We start from the raw sequence: 15922 nt of genomic DNA, 5'->3' as shown, positions 1-15922 counted from the left end.
ATCTTAAAAAAAGGGAGAGCATGGTTAAGCATTAGAATTAAAAAAAGTAATTTTTCTCCATCTTTTCTTTGGCGCAGATCTTTTGAGTATTTTTTTAAATTATTATTAACAATATTTTTCTTGAAAGAATCATTTCAGGCCTCTATTTTCCGAAGTATGTATATGAAAAAAATATGATAAATATATATATGTGAATATATTCCTGGCAATATATCTATAATATAATTTAATTAAAACATCACTAATAGCATCAAACATGCTTTAATTAAAATCTATAAATGTTTGAAATCTTTTTAAGAGACGAAATCCGAGGAAGTACGTTTTAATACATTTTGGTCATTTTGTTTTTCATTGTCTGGTTTGGTCATTTCGAAACAATTTCTTATTCTCAAAAAGATGTTATCCTTCAAATGTGTTATACAATGTAGGGTCCTTCCTGGTTTCTTTCAGACTTGCAGTTTATTTTAGTAGTCAATAGAGCATAAAGAACAAACGAACATCGAGAGAGAACCAGTACTACATAGAGGAATTGACGCATGAATCAAGGTTATTTGGTTGAGTTTCTTAAATATAGAATATTTCTTTAGAAGTCAGTGAGGAAAAGACCTTGACGAATAAATTCCAATATGGCCATCCCACAATGGCGGTTCTTTATTTCAATTTATAAATTTTTATTGCTAATTTATTTGATCTGCGATAATATGGGGTTAATATTATTCATATTTACCTTTCTCTCTTCCATTTTTTATGTGAATACAAATAACGGTAAACTTTACAGGTAATAGGAATACTTTATATGAGAATAAGCATTTAGGCGGGTTTTGCGCATGCGCTTTTCTTTAAGCTGTCTCATTATTCACATTACAATACTATCGCGATAAAAAAAAATTCTGTGGTATTCATATGATTCAACAAAAATAAAATTAGATTTTCCACTTATTTTTTTAATTTCCCATTCTGTCGACGAAAATAATTTTTATTGTTCCATTTTTCATTTCATATGTTTATATTAGTATTTTCTCTTTTTCCATTTACCTGAATGGAATGTTTGAAAATTAAGAGAAGATCGCTTAAGAGCCTTGGCTCCCTAAATATATGAAACATGAAAGAAACATTTGATAATTTTTAAAAATGACAAAAAACAGTAGACAATACTTTTAGAATTAATGATATTTATAATTGTTTTTGTATCTATGGAAACAAATTACACAAGTGTTTAAGACACCTTACACTTCAGCGTTTCTCCCTGCTTTATAAATACTTTTGAAAACATGAGTTACTTGCACAACATTTGACAAATTAACGTCACTTAGCTCAATAAAAACTATAAAGAATTCTGACTAATAATTATAAATTCGGATTTTTTTTAAATCGTAATTTATAACAATTAAAATTCGTTAAAAATATTGACATTAAAGTAGGAAAGTAAGTAATTAATAATTAAAATAGATTCGTTAAAAATATTTGCGTTTAAAAAATTTAAAAGAATCTTAGACGTACAAGAACTTTATAAACCAGAAGGAGGGGTCTTCAAGTGGCTTTCTTGTGCACTACATAATAACGGCTTTATCCCCACCCGACTCATAAAATTGTTAATTTTGAAAAAGGCTGTGAACACCATGAGTGATTAGATATTTTATTTTTAGAGTTCAGAGCATGAGCATTTTGTGCTACGTAATACAGTGAAAAAAAATCGAGTACGCATCTTGACAGATTTTTTTTTAATCATTCAAAACCAAAATTTTATACAAGACTATAATTGTAGTATACTGCCATTTTTCGTACCATTTTCATCATGTTACATGCTACATGCGACATGAAATTCTTTTATCAATGTGTGTGTTGTTGTGAGTTCATATTCCAATGAACTAATGTTATGAATTTTATATAGTACATCCATAAGTTTTCTTTAATTCATCGACAATGAACACCAATTGTGAAGCTATATTCTTCTGCAAAAAGGCCTTGTTTGTAGTCTTTAAAATGAGTAAAAGACCTTTCTGAACTTCCTGAATAAGTTAAAAATTTGATGGAATAAGGTATCTGATATGATGATTTGACATCATATCATAGGTCTTCATCAGATTTTCCATGATGGATCAATAGGAAGAGGTTCAAAATCCATACTCATTTTTATTCACTAGAGACCTATACAAAAAATATCAGTATATATAATTTCTCAACGCCGTTTGTAATGCTTGGCGGAATTTTAAAATAACCCAGCCAATGCGAAACCCAAACTTCTATTTTGGCACTTAGCAATTTGAACAAGTTTGTTCTTTTATGTGTTGTAGTAAAGCTAAGCATAAATTATGAGATTGTTAACTTCACATTTTATTTACATTTTTTATGTTGGATTGTAGCAAAGCTGAGGTATGCAAATTTTATAATATACACATTCATTATATTTTCATTTCACTCTACGAAAACAAAAGTTAACACGAGAGAAAAAATGCAAGATGGAAGACTAGACAAATCCAAGAGAATAAAAGTTAATTAAGGGATTTCTAGCTTCAAATTTTATTTACACTGTTTTACGTTGGATTATACGAAAGATTAAGGAGACAAGGTTGCTGATTTATAATATTCATTCTTGAGTTGGAGGTTATTGCTAGTAGTTTCTTTCGGGATTTCTAAAATTTTGTATTTATTACATTTTATAATAGTAGATTACTATTTGTTTCGAATCGATTTTAATGATTAGTTTTGATTTGAGTATTTGTGGATGTAGAATATCCCATTAAAAGGAATCAAAACTGTAAATATTATTATATATTTGCATCTAAATTGAACTGCAAATAAGAGTTTTCTTTTATTTCTTAAAACTCTGTCAACGTGCATAAGATTTTCTACTATGACTTTGATAGAAATATGCAAGATATTATTTACAGGAAACAAACTGTTAGCTGGCCACATCTTGTAGTACATATATAAAATCTCTATTACATAAATAATCGAAAAGTGGAGAAGAGAACACTTCTTCTGGTTTTAATATGATAAAATAAATGTTAGTTTATTTTATCATATGAAAAATATTTTTTTAAATTATGGATCTATTTAAAAAAATTATGAGACAAAGTAGCTCAACGGTAAATCGAATCAATGAATAAATAAATGACGAATGCAATCATTTCACAAGTCATAGTTGCATGGTAAACGTCACCACGCATGACATCTCATATCTAAAAGAATGTTGCCCTGCTGTCTATGGCGATGTTATAATATAGTTAATGGAAGATGTGCAATAAATTTCAAAATTGCATTGATGCGCATATTTGCACGTGCATCACAGGAACATGAAATGACCCCATTCTGTAAAACTTTTTTATGTATTCCAAAAACGCATTTCAATAAATGAGCGACATGTGTAAGATAAACAAAATTGCCAATTAGTTCCTTTCAAAACAGAGCATTGTTAAAGCTTTTCAATAGATTTCCCGCATTTGTATGTGCAAAAAATAACATAAAATAAGCGATTGTATTTGCATGTGTAAGAAATGTACTAAAATAAACGATTGTATTTGCATGTTTAAAAAACGAATAAAAATAAACGAGCATGAATTAGGGTGACATTCTAAACACTTCCTTATTCTCACAAAGTGCATCTGACTGTTAATTCATTTCAGAGATTTTTTGTTTATAACAGGAAAGCATATATAAAAGTTAAACGATCATTACAAATTTTAAAGTATATTCATTTAAAATTACCTAATCGATGAAATTAGTTCAAATTCTTTGAACAATACTCTAATTTGAGCAAAGCAACGATCATTACTTTTCTGAACTATTTTTCTAGACACACAATAACCGTTATGAAATCTCTGAAAATTATTTTGTTTCATCATTTAAGAAAAATAATTAGATCACCTTGAAATGTATATTTTTTGGCAAAGAGAGAAATTTGTATTTTTCCTAAAGTTATTACTTTACTTAAGCTATTTTTTTCCCAATTACTAACCCCAAATTTCCTGGCTGTTATAATAATTTTTTTTTTCAAAAACACGATAATATCATATTATAAATTATAAGAACATTTGAGCTATTGTAGACGCTACTTGTAGTGATAAATTTGGGTAAAAGCCAAAGTGATTATTAAATCCGAATGATCATGTTTTAAGGATACTACAATTCTATAAGTGTACAAGGACAGCAGAGAAAAGGACCACACGACGTCATTCGTATTATTCATTCGTCTTAATTAGAAGAAGAAAAATTATTACAATGTAAAGGGTTGAAAAGTATTCATACATATATAATTTTTAAAATTTCTTAAAAATTTATCGAATTCAAGCATTTATTAGATATAATGTTCATATGAGTAATATTCAACTGAAGATGCAACATGATAGTGAACTGGATTGAACTGGATTGTTGAGTTTCGTGGACTGATGATGGTTTTTCGTTATCGTCTCTGTGAATGGTTGGGTCTAAGAAAAGTTAAAAGTACAGCCAGGTATAGGAACCATAATCTTTTCTTTCATATCGCGCCATAATTTCGTCCACTAAACCATTGGCGAAATAATTGATAAAAATATATTCTAAAATTTCCTTTTTGCTCTCTTTATTTTAAAATCAAAATTGGGGTTAAAGAAGAAATAGGACAGAGGCATTATAGAATTTATGATAGAATTTAATGTCATTTTTAATATCAAAAATAATTCTTTTTTTTGTCAATGTCTCGTGCTCGTCTATTTTATTAATAGACGAAATAGGATGTTTTTTTTAATTATGCGGTTATTGCCTGTCTTTAGGATATTTTTCGACGTTTTGACTAATGTCAAAGATAAAGAAAAGCATTCATTGTTTTTAAACTCATGCCTTGAAGGGCTTGAATAGTTTGCCTTAATTAGGTAAAATTTATTGAGCTGGTTGGAGATAGTCATACGAAGCAAAGTTAGTCTTAAAGTTTCAAATTTAGTAACTTTTCATTCACTTTTTCTAATCTACAGCAATAGGAAATTTTACGTTGCAGCGAATAGCGAATTGTATTTTCGCGCACATTCAATTCTGATAAATTCATAAATGTGCATATTTTGATATAATGGAATTATATAAAAACACAAATTTAGCAAATTAATAACTATAACTAACGAATAATTTTTACTATCGTTTTTTTACTTAATAAATTATTTACTATCGTTTTTTTTCTGTTCTATTAAAATTAATAATAGGAGCAATTTTTTAGTTTTTCTTTTTATATATTACTAAGAGCATTCGTTGAAGAAAAGATAAGGTTAGTTTAATGAAGAAATCTTTAAGAAATATTATTTAAAATTCAGTCTTTAAATAAAATCAGTAATTGAATATATTAATCCATTGGAAAACTAGTTTCGTTACTCACCAAATTTAGTGGAGCATTCGGTTTCGAAAATGTCAATTCTCATAAGATTTTTATGGTGTAGAAAGATATGTTCCAGAAAATATTTCAGTATGTCCATGTGATTTCTATTTTGAAATTAATAGTAACTTCTCAGTTTTCACTATCCAAAACATTTCATAACTAGATGCATTTATCAGACACATCATTATTAGTGAATAAGTTAATAAATATGACGATAATTGCATAAATAACATACCAATTCAAAGCATAAGTGAAAATGTCTAGCCATCTTAAATAAAGTAGTTTTACTTGTGACAAAAATATTTTTTTTTGTTGTTGTTCATTCTTGTTTCGAGTTTCAACTCTCTTATAATGTAATTAAATTTTATAAGTGACATGAAGGTTTCTGGTTCAAAAAGCACGTAAGTGAGTGTGTACGTGCGTCGCAATTACCGAAGTGAAGGACTGACGTTTTTTAGTGAAGTTGAAATCAACAGTTGAGAAATAATTTTACCAAGCGCCATTTCTAACAATGAATAATAATAAGTTTCCCTTTATTAGAAGGAACTTCTATATTAGGAGGAGAATTCATTTATTTTGGCGTTCTTAACCAGTTATTATATCTTACTCTTTCCATCAGACAAATATCTTCTTTCTTGAAACATGAATTATTTTCAAGTTGTTTTAAAGTCTAAAGATTATTTCTGTTTACATTCAGAAAAATTAAAACGCTTAGGAAAGAAATAAATTGAATAAAAAACTTTCGAACGTACATTGATAAAATAGTAAAAAAAAGTATATTTTTTATTTTAATTATTTTTTGCTTTTAATTCTTTTATTCATGATTCAATATTATTAATATTGTATTAACCTGAAATCAATTTTTCTCAAATTCTCTAAGAGGTAATGCAACTCGTATGGAACCAAATGTTTATAGAATCAACCGATGAATAAATAATTAAATTCCTAAAATGTTAAAGTAGCTTATTACCATCAGAATCACACAATGGAACAAAATTTCAAAATTCTAATACATCAGGATATAGGTGAAAAAATCTATTGCAAAATTCCTTTTTTACAAACAGGAAACAAATTAAAATAAATGAAAATGGGTAAAAAGTTCGTAAGTAAAAGTATGTATGTATATATATATATATATATATATATATGTGTGTGTGTGTGTGTGTGTGTGTGTGTGTGTGTGTGTGTGTGTGTGTGTGTGTGTGTGTGTGTGTGTGTGTGTGTGTGTGTGTGTGTGTGTGTCAAAATGCGAATTGACTAGGGAAAACGATTTCTAACTGACATCGCCAGGGAGAATCCGAATGAACTAGGGAAAACGCGTTTCTGATTGGCAGCGTCAGGGAAAACCCGAATTAACAAGGAAAGATGCGTTCTCACTAACAAATCAAGGATAATAACCATTTTATTCGTATTTTGATTGATTTGTTAGACAAAATTATTTGCATCTATCCAAAATTATTGTATTAACTTATACTTAGTAAAACAGTATTTGAGGAAAAATCCTATAATTGAAGAAAAAAATACTTTCTTTGGATATTGTTTAAAGCAATACCCTTATTACAGATTATTTATTTCGACAAGGCAAACTACTGTGACACTTAGAATTGCAAAGTTAATCATTTTTCATACATAAACATCTCTTTGAAGAACAGTGTTTTTTGCAAGAACAGAGGACGAACCCTTGCCCAGTTCCTATAGCTCTTTTTCTTGCTGCTGTTCTCAGAGATATTTCCTGATTCGGTACTTGTTCTTTAGTCAAGAACCTTTGCTGAGATACATCGAATTTAGATCTAAAAATCAGGGAATAATGTTAAACTTTTGTATCAAACTTGCACCCTGAATAGATATAATCTACTGTATAAATACTTATAAAATAATTTAAAGTTAATATAAATTGAATAAATTATATTTATTGAATAAATACTAAACTAATTAAGCTTAAATATCATTTCTTACCTCAAATACAGTTTGTTCAGAACATCTTTCGTACCAATTTTGTACAGGCCATCTTAATTTTTCAAGCCCTACACAGATCGCAAATCATCTTTTGTTCTATCAACATCTGGAATGGGAACAACAACATTACCTCCAATATCAACCATAGAATGTGTTGTATCGGAGATCTTTTTTATTCGTTTGGCTTGCTTCATTAAATTTTCTTTAGCTTCCTCTCTAATTAGAAAAATATTGGTCGACTTCTTAGCAAGCATATGCTCCCCTGATTGTTCTTGTTCAATTTCTTGTTCTTCTGCATTCATATCCTCGAAAATTTTCTGAAGCTCATCCTCGACTTCGATAGTTTTTATAATATCTGATGGCAAAGTTGATGCTGTCATTCCAACCCTTGGTTCAATCCCAAACATAGCTTTGTATGGTGATTGTTTGATTCCTGAATGTAGAGCTTTGTTTTTCATGAATTGGACAAAACGAAGACTATATGACCACTTTGTAGTTTTATTATCCTTCATCCATGAAGCCTGATTTATGCATTATGAAGCCTGATGATGCATTATGAAGCCTGATTATTATCCTTCATCCATGAAGCCTACATATTGTAACGTTCTTGGTTGGTCTACGTCTTGGTTGGACCTCTCAATCGAACCCTGCGACTAGCTGTGACGAGGTTTCCCATGAACAATCTTCAATTCTGGCCAATACGTACGTAACTGCTCTATAACTGAATTTACAAACTATCTTCCATTATCAAATTGCAGTATGCAAGGAGTCCCAAATATCAAAACGATATCAAGTACTTCAACCCAACCACTTCCGCTCTGAAGTTGTTGTAGTAACACAAATTTTATTAAATGGCCTGGAAAACCATAATAAATTTAAAGTCATTATCTGCCTGAGATTGCATGTCAATCAAATCCACTTGGCAGCGACTATTCATTTCTGAGTGAATGATAGGTTTAGAAACCAAATCTTTCCTTTTCAAATTTTTTTCTGTTGATATGTTTCACACATTGATAAAAAAAATTGTATCATATCAGTGGTTATGTTAGCATATTTTCTTGAAGTTTCAATTTTAAGTCTATCTCTACCACCATGTCCTATGACCACATGTGCACTTTCGATGACAACAAAAATTTCTTCAACTGGTAAATAATATTTGATGGGCTCATTTGAAGAAATCAATTTTTTTTATTCCATTGATTTCAAGATTGTCAAACCTTTTCAACCTGCAGTACTGAACATAAGTCTTGCTAACGGCAGATTTTGCTTCTTCAACCTCAGAAAAAATAGTTTTGTATTCATCACGTGTAATCACATTCAAATTATTCTGTTTTTTCTGTAACAGTTGTAATTGTTCAAGAAATCTATTTTTCCACTTTTTAGCGCAAAAAGCATTAACGATTTCTTCACTCATCGTAAATAAATCAACCAGCATAAACACGTTCCAACAAGAATAAAATTGGACAACTTCACTTTGTTTTGAAAATTTCACGAACAAGAAATCTAGATTCGTACGGTTTTAACTCGACAAAATTGTAAATAACTAGAGAAAATCCGTTCTCCTTAGCGCTGTAATTCGGGTTTTCCCTGGCGCTGCCAGTTAGAACACGTTTTCCTTAATGAATTCGCGTTTTGATTGATTTCGGGTATATATATATATATATATATATATATATATATATATATATATATATATATATATATATATATATATATATATATATATATATATATATATATATATACAGGTACAGTACTCAAGGTACAGTAAAGTGACTATTCACTACATGATGAAGACGTTACAGCGTCATATGGCTGTAAAAAAACGGAGTTAGCACATATCCCAGAAAACACAGGGTGAGGGGGGATCAATTACACAATTAGAGTTCCTTAGATTGAGATTGAAAAGACAGCTTGAGCGTGAGAATGCTAAGAACAAAATGTGTATAAGTGCGTTCAAACTATCACGGCTGTAAATAAAAATAAGCATCAAACTGTGATAGACATAGAGTCATGTTATTTTTATAGTCTTATATCTGTTCTGCTTATCATAAACTTGAACCTTCTAAATAGAGTAAAATCTTGTGATATCATTGTGGCTCTACTACCCGAATAATCGATATTGAAATTGTGTTTTGCTTTTCGAGGTAATAAAATCTTATTCCGCAAGTAAGCTGTAGAGATGATATTCATAATCTTTCCTTCTTTACCTTCAACGATGGAAGAAAGTGACACGATGAAATATATAACAATAAAAATTATTAATGAAAACTGTGCGATTTTTTTAATTGTCGAAGTTGTTATAATTGAGAGAAAAAAATACTCGAGAGCTAAATTTGTATGATTAAAAAATAAATTTAAATTTTAAAATTCTGCAAAAATTATTTTTTCATTGATATTTTTTAGGAAGAAAATGATATTTATAACTTTTGTTTTTGTTTTGACAATAGGTCTTGGTGACGGTTGGGGAGCTGCACCACCTATTGCAAATCCCTTAGAAAGCGCCATAAAAGAACTAGGTTCGCATCTCCTTCAAGTAAGTATGATTACATGTATTCTAATAAGTAATTTTTCTTCTATGTTAACTCATGATCAATCTCAAAACCGTCAGGTATTACTTGTCTCATCCTATTTTATATCTCAAATTATTTATGATCACTTACTGTTTTATTAGCGAGACTAAAAGTTTTGTTTTATATCTTTTTTTTTCGCTTCTAATTAATATAATAATATTCAGCTTTCTTTTCTATTGTTCTGTTTAACTTATTATGGATTTTGTAGATTAAAGTGGGGAATGACTGATAAATATGAATGATTAGGAGATTATGGGTTCTTTCCTATGTTAGTACTTTTAATTATTTTTTTTCAAAAACTTGTACACAAATCTGCGATTTAGTAACGAAATGATTGCTACGAAGTTTGCTGGGGAATTTTTACCAAGTGAATTCAAATTTGGGCCACTTATATTTGAGAGTATTAAACCAAAACTAAATACTAGAGCAAAGTAAGACTTCTTCCTCCAGAGTTAGACCTTCTTCACTAGTATTTAGATATTTGAAGAATGCCTTTACAAACGGAAGATATTACAAGTTGCACCTTTTACCAAGTATCTTCAGTGCATGATGCATGAGTAAACTAAAACAGGAGAGATTAGTAGATTTTATCTTGTTGATGTACAGAATTGTAGATAAAATTGTTGCTTAGTTATTACAGAAATTTTTGAATTTTATTATACATTAAAGTATGACATGATGACAAAAATTAAAGAGCCACGAATTTCTGTTACACTAGCCACTTTTGGCGACTAGGTTGTTAGCCTACATTATTGACTTTTTTGGTTGTTAAACCATGAACATGTAATATATTTTCTTTTAAATTTCACCTTGTTTTTTTAACACGACAGAAAATTAAAAACTAGAAACGATAAGAATAGAAAAAGATTTAAAGATATCTATGTTTTTATGACTTATAAATGGAAAACAAAGATTGGCTTAGTAAAATACTGTGTAATTTTTTAGTATCTTCTTTGAGATAGAAACTGTTTTTCTTTTGCCGAAAGTTTTCCACATGTAGTCCTGATTAAGATAATTCAGCTAAAATAAAGCATGCAATTAGCCTGACATTTTACATTCCATATATAATATTTATGGAAAACAATTTTTTCCTTAATTTGAACTTTAAAAAAAAAGTAAAATGATGCATTCAGAGCAGAATAAAATCAATAACTGATGAGTCTATACAATTCATATTTTGACTCAACCATTTGAAATCAGAAGGGACTCGCCAATCAATCAAGCTTTGATACAAAAAAATTCAATTCTATTTTATTACAAAATTCCTATTGTAGGTAAACATCATGAAATAATTGATATTCAGGATTGAATAAACAATTTCCGCATATTTATTTTATCTACTCATAAATCCCAACGCACGGCGAGGAGATTTATTTAATAAAATTTGTACTAACAAGAGATTTAAAAATTCGCGAATTTTTAAGTAAATTGTTTTTGAAGAGAGAGTTGCTTATGATATCAAGAAATACTGAAATATATCAGCAAAACATATACATTGGAAGTCATTTCGTCTTTGATCACCTACAAACAAATGACATAAATAGTATTGATGGAAAGTTCCGGAGTGAAAGTTTTAATCAAACTTTCAACTGTTTGAGACAATTTCTATAATATCTCTTCTTGGACTAAATTATCTATCGCTCCATTAATGAAACCTTTTAGGCAACATGTTTCATTCCGACTCGTTCAGAAAACGCATTTTTCTTCAACCGATTTCCATTTATCTCCGCACCGTAATGACACTCCCGCTAGTTAAACCCGAGAACTGAACTGTAACCGTATGCTATCGAATCCGGCGTGATTAGCGGGCCGCCACCTGCTCGCAGATACTTTTATGTGGACAGTGTCGTGCAAATGGGCTCTGCAGATAAAGAATTCTTTTCGGTGGAACATTCATTACGATAGAAAGAACGATTTATACGCGTCGGGCAAGATCAACACTTCCGATCGTACATCACAAAGAGCATTTACATAATTCCGACACCGTCCCTCGAGTGCTGTGGCCCGCCATAAAACCGGAAGCGATAATCCGTCATCGACAGACGATCGTGCTTCCGCATGAGAAGACGCCATTTTCCGGGCCGAGTTGTAGATCGGCTGAGGATTTCCAAGTCCGTTTTCACAATCCTCTTTTTCGCTTATCGGGCCGAGTGGGGGGCCATTACGAGAGCGAGAGAGAGAGAAATGAAAGAGTTAGGCCCCGATTGTTTGTGGGTCCGTATGTGGAATTCATGGTTTGATTCATGGAAAAGACACTTTTATGGTGTTTTGTTTTTTATGGATAGATGGCGAAGTTTGGGTCGTGTTTGTCCAAGTGCTGACTGACTGGTAGTTTTTCTTTCAATTGCCGTGTGTTATTTGTTCTTTTTTAGAGAGCCGTTTCAATGATGATGTATGGGAGCTATTGTATGATGTACGAGCACTAAAAATGGTCGTATATTTCAGAACTAGAATTCTTTATTTCGGATGTTGAAGATCAGTAGAAGTCGATTTTCAATTTTTCAGCTGAAAGAACTATTAATGTATGAATAATGTAATGAATATTTCATGATGGTGAATTCATTTTGTGAAGTGAATTGGGGAAACAATTTGAGTTGCAAAACTGATTTTATATTTTTTGATTATCGATGAGAATTTTTTATTCTTTTTCTGTCAAAATAATAATAATTAAAAAAATCTGAAAAGTGTTTTTAATAATTAAGCCAATGATCGAATAAGAATGCTTATCGTTCAAAGAACAAAAGACAGATATAAGAAGAATAAAATCTCTGATGAAAGGATTCAGAATTTTTATGAATCTTTTATTGTTGTTTTTTTACAATTATTAATAATTTTAATTATATAACACATCCAAATAAAGTCGAAAACTTGGTTGTTGAGGCATTAATTCACATTATAGAAATTCGAGATATCTAGCAGATAGCTGTGCATGCCATTTAAAATATAGGTTAAACGTGAAAAAAAAAGTTAGACGTTATGGATTATTTTATAAGGATTGATTCGTGGTAATCCAATTCTTGTTAGCAATAGGTTTTAGTGAAACAAACATTCAGAACCTAACGAATCTTAAAGAATTAGTCGACTTCTTACACTAATGACTATGATTGATTAGTACATAGCTAATCTACAACGTGCTCATATTCATGACTAAAACCTTTCTAACATATTCTGTCTCATATACATTCTATTGAAAATGTCGGTTCCACTAATACTTTACAGCTGCCGAAATTCGATTACTGCCAGCCTATACAACGATAGGCTGATTACTATAGATTATTATGTCACGATAATACTATAGATTATCATATCACGATATTATATATTTTGTCTCTTCAGTTTCACTCAACGACACGTTACCATTTCCTACATATTTCTCCTCTCATACTTAGCCTCCTATACTTTGATACAAAAGCAATGGCAAAGGTCTACCACCTGAACTACAACGCCGCTAGAACCACAGTCCCTTTTTTATTTAAGCCGCTAGATATTTTAAATCTAATGATTTTAACTTTCATACAGCCGTGCTATTCTTCTTGAAACAAAACCAAAAACCAAAGGCATCAAGAATTTAAAGGATTAAAGTATATTTCGATATAATAAGAACGGCAAGCTAATGAGTTTGGAAATGAAAATAATATTATTTTAGACCTTCAATAGGCGTTCAAAAAATTTTTTTTCTTATTAATCATTTACTTTCATGCAGGAAAATTTCATAAAATAAATATATATATATAATTAGTACTCAAGAGAGGCAGTGAAGGAATGTTTCTGGTGACTTGAATTTAATTTTAAAATTTAATTATTGTTTTCAATGCTGCGTTGTACTATATTCCTTGAATATAAGTGAACTCAGAAATACAAAATGTAAAGGCAGATAAAATTTATCACGCAGGTTTAGCATCAAAAAACACAGCACTATATAAAATTTTGAGCTGTCGGTATGTACTTTTGCATATATATAAACGCAATTATTCAAAACCGCTGAGACTTAAATAAATGAAATTAGTTATGTAATATTGTGACTACAAATGCAAGCAATTCTATATCAAATTTTGCTTTCAATTCATTGGGAAAAACGAATCCAAAATGCATATTGGATTTCCTGGTATTTGTGTATTAATCACACACCAGCGATTAATCACCCAAAAAATAAATGAGCACTCGTGGTATTCACGGCCGTATTCAAGGTCCATAACTTTATGCGTAGAGGAAAGTGGAGTAACATCTTTATTGTAGAATGTGCGTCAAAGTTTTGAGAAGTCCTCTCCCATTCGTTTATTTGTTGCAAACTAAATAATACACTAATTACATATAAGAGCAGAATCATTTCCTCGTCATTGATATACATTAAATCCGCAGTGTTAATTTAATTTTGGAATCTTATGTTCTTCTCGCCGCAAGGTAAAAAGAAGTAATTCAATAGTACGGCTTAAGATGACTGTGTAATTAAATGTTTGATTACATCTCAGTTATACTTCTCACGAAACCTTAAAACTTCGGGATATGATTCCTTTGATTCTGAGCATTACTGTTTTTTTTCCTAGATACCAATCAGTTTTGAATGAAAAGTTCTTATTATTAAAAGAATCGTCTTATGAGCTTCGGTGATATAACTTACTGATCTTAATTAACACGATTAAATATCCTTAAAATATTTTTGGATAACATTTTTTTTTAATTATTTATGAAAAAAACTAAAGAAATGTGTAGGAAAAATTTATTCGGAAATAACATTATTTTCCCAGAAATTTTTTAAAATAATTTAAAAGTAGTTTGACAAATATCTTTTGTATAATAATATCATCCAAAGTTATTAAGAAAATGCATTCAAATGATGAATACTTTTTAATTAATTGATTAAAATTGAGAAAAAAAAGTTTGAATATATACAATCCAAAAATTTATCATATGCCAAGTTTTCTAGCTCTATATCCAATGGTCTATCCAGTATATTATTTTGTTTCACCGTGCTTCCTGCCTTTCGCATGTCACAATTTAAAGATAAAACACCATCCTGTAAAAATTATCATAATTGAATTAATGCAGGTCAGAAAAAATTTTAAGTTGATCTCTCTAAAGTTAAGGACAGTTCTTAAACGACGAAATTTGTAGATGGCTTATTACATAATGTATATACCTATATAAAAATAAGACTAGTTTTTTAGTGATTTTTATTCCACTGTTAGAAATTTTAAGACCTCTCTGGGTAATGCTTATGCATGTTGAGAGAAATCTGATTCTAAATGGTTTGTGTCAGAGCTTTTGTCAGAAGCCACAATGCTTTTTATACCAATACATAAATGTCAATAACTTGATGATGGTATTGCAATTGCATTCCCATATCCATATTAAAATCACTACACCATCGAATAGCACCACCATATGGCCATTACTCAATTCCAAACACTTTCTTCATTCGACTGTGAAGGTATATTCATTAGCATTTTTTGACAATAAAAATTTTATCGCCATTAGCCATTTTACTCCTGACATACAAATCCTGCCAAAGAAATCCCAATGTTCAACCTCTTGGAATAAAACTATGAAAAAATAATATTAGTTGAATTTTTTCAAAACTAAATTTCAATGGTAGCGAATAACTGTTTATGATGAAGCATTTTACACTCGAAAGGAGTTTTCTTATAAATGATTTCAGTATTGTTAACTTGTGTTGGTGTTGTTTCTTATGGCACTTGTCATAGACAAGCTCGCTGACAAAGTCAGAGATTTTAAGCCGAGAGAGCGTCTCTTGTTTCAGTAGCGTCATCTAGAGTCAAGAGTACGTCTTAGCTACTCATGCGTCACATTCACTTGCACAACCCCTTTTTACAGGGGGCACATTCACACACCTCACACTTTCTTCTTGCAAAGTAGTCTTGTAAATAAATCACTTTTCTTTCTTCCATTCGTTTTATAGCATGTGTTGAATGACAAGGAGATAAACATGCTTGGTACTCAACAAAAGCCATTAGAACTACAATATTCAAGCTTATTTTCATACTTTATGATATATTTTATAATTTAAATATCTTTCGTTAACAATTTTTTATTC

The 15922-nt window shown here is 30.0% G+C and overlaps 1 protein-coding gene across 3 annotated transcripts in view; it reads left to right on the top strand.

Moving 5' to 3' along the window:
* Positions 1-15922, top strand: part of LOC129975906 (single-minded homolog 2-like) — a 162232-nt gene that overhangs the window by 109609 nt on the left and 36701 nt on the right. For 2 of the 3 annotated variants that reach the window (XM_056089189.1, XM_056089191.1), the window contains one exon: positions 9748-9833. In XM_056089189.1, the coding sequence (XP_055945164.1) occupies positions 9748-9833 (86 nt within the window). Of the gene's footprint in view, positions 1-600; positions 707-9747; positions 9834-15922 lie in introns of those variants that run through there. The other variant, XM_056089190.1, reaches the window with a different exon arrangement.

This window comes from Argiope bruennichi, chromosome 7 (assembly GCF_947563725.1).
Source record: "Argiope bruennichi chromosome 7, qqArgBrue1.1, whole genome shotgun sequence".
Taxonomy (NCBI): domain Eukaryota; kingdom Metazoa; phylum Arthropoda; class Arachnida; order Araneae; family Araneidae; genus Argiope; species Argiope bruennichi.
The sequence above is the reverse complement of the archived record's forward strand: the minus strand, read 5'-3'. Positions and strand labels throughout refer to the sequence as shown.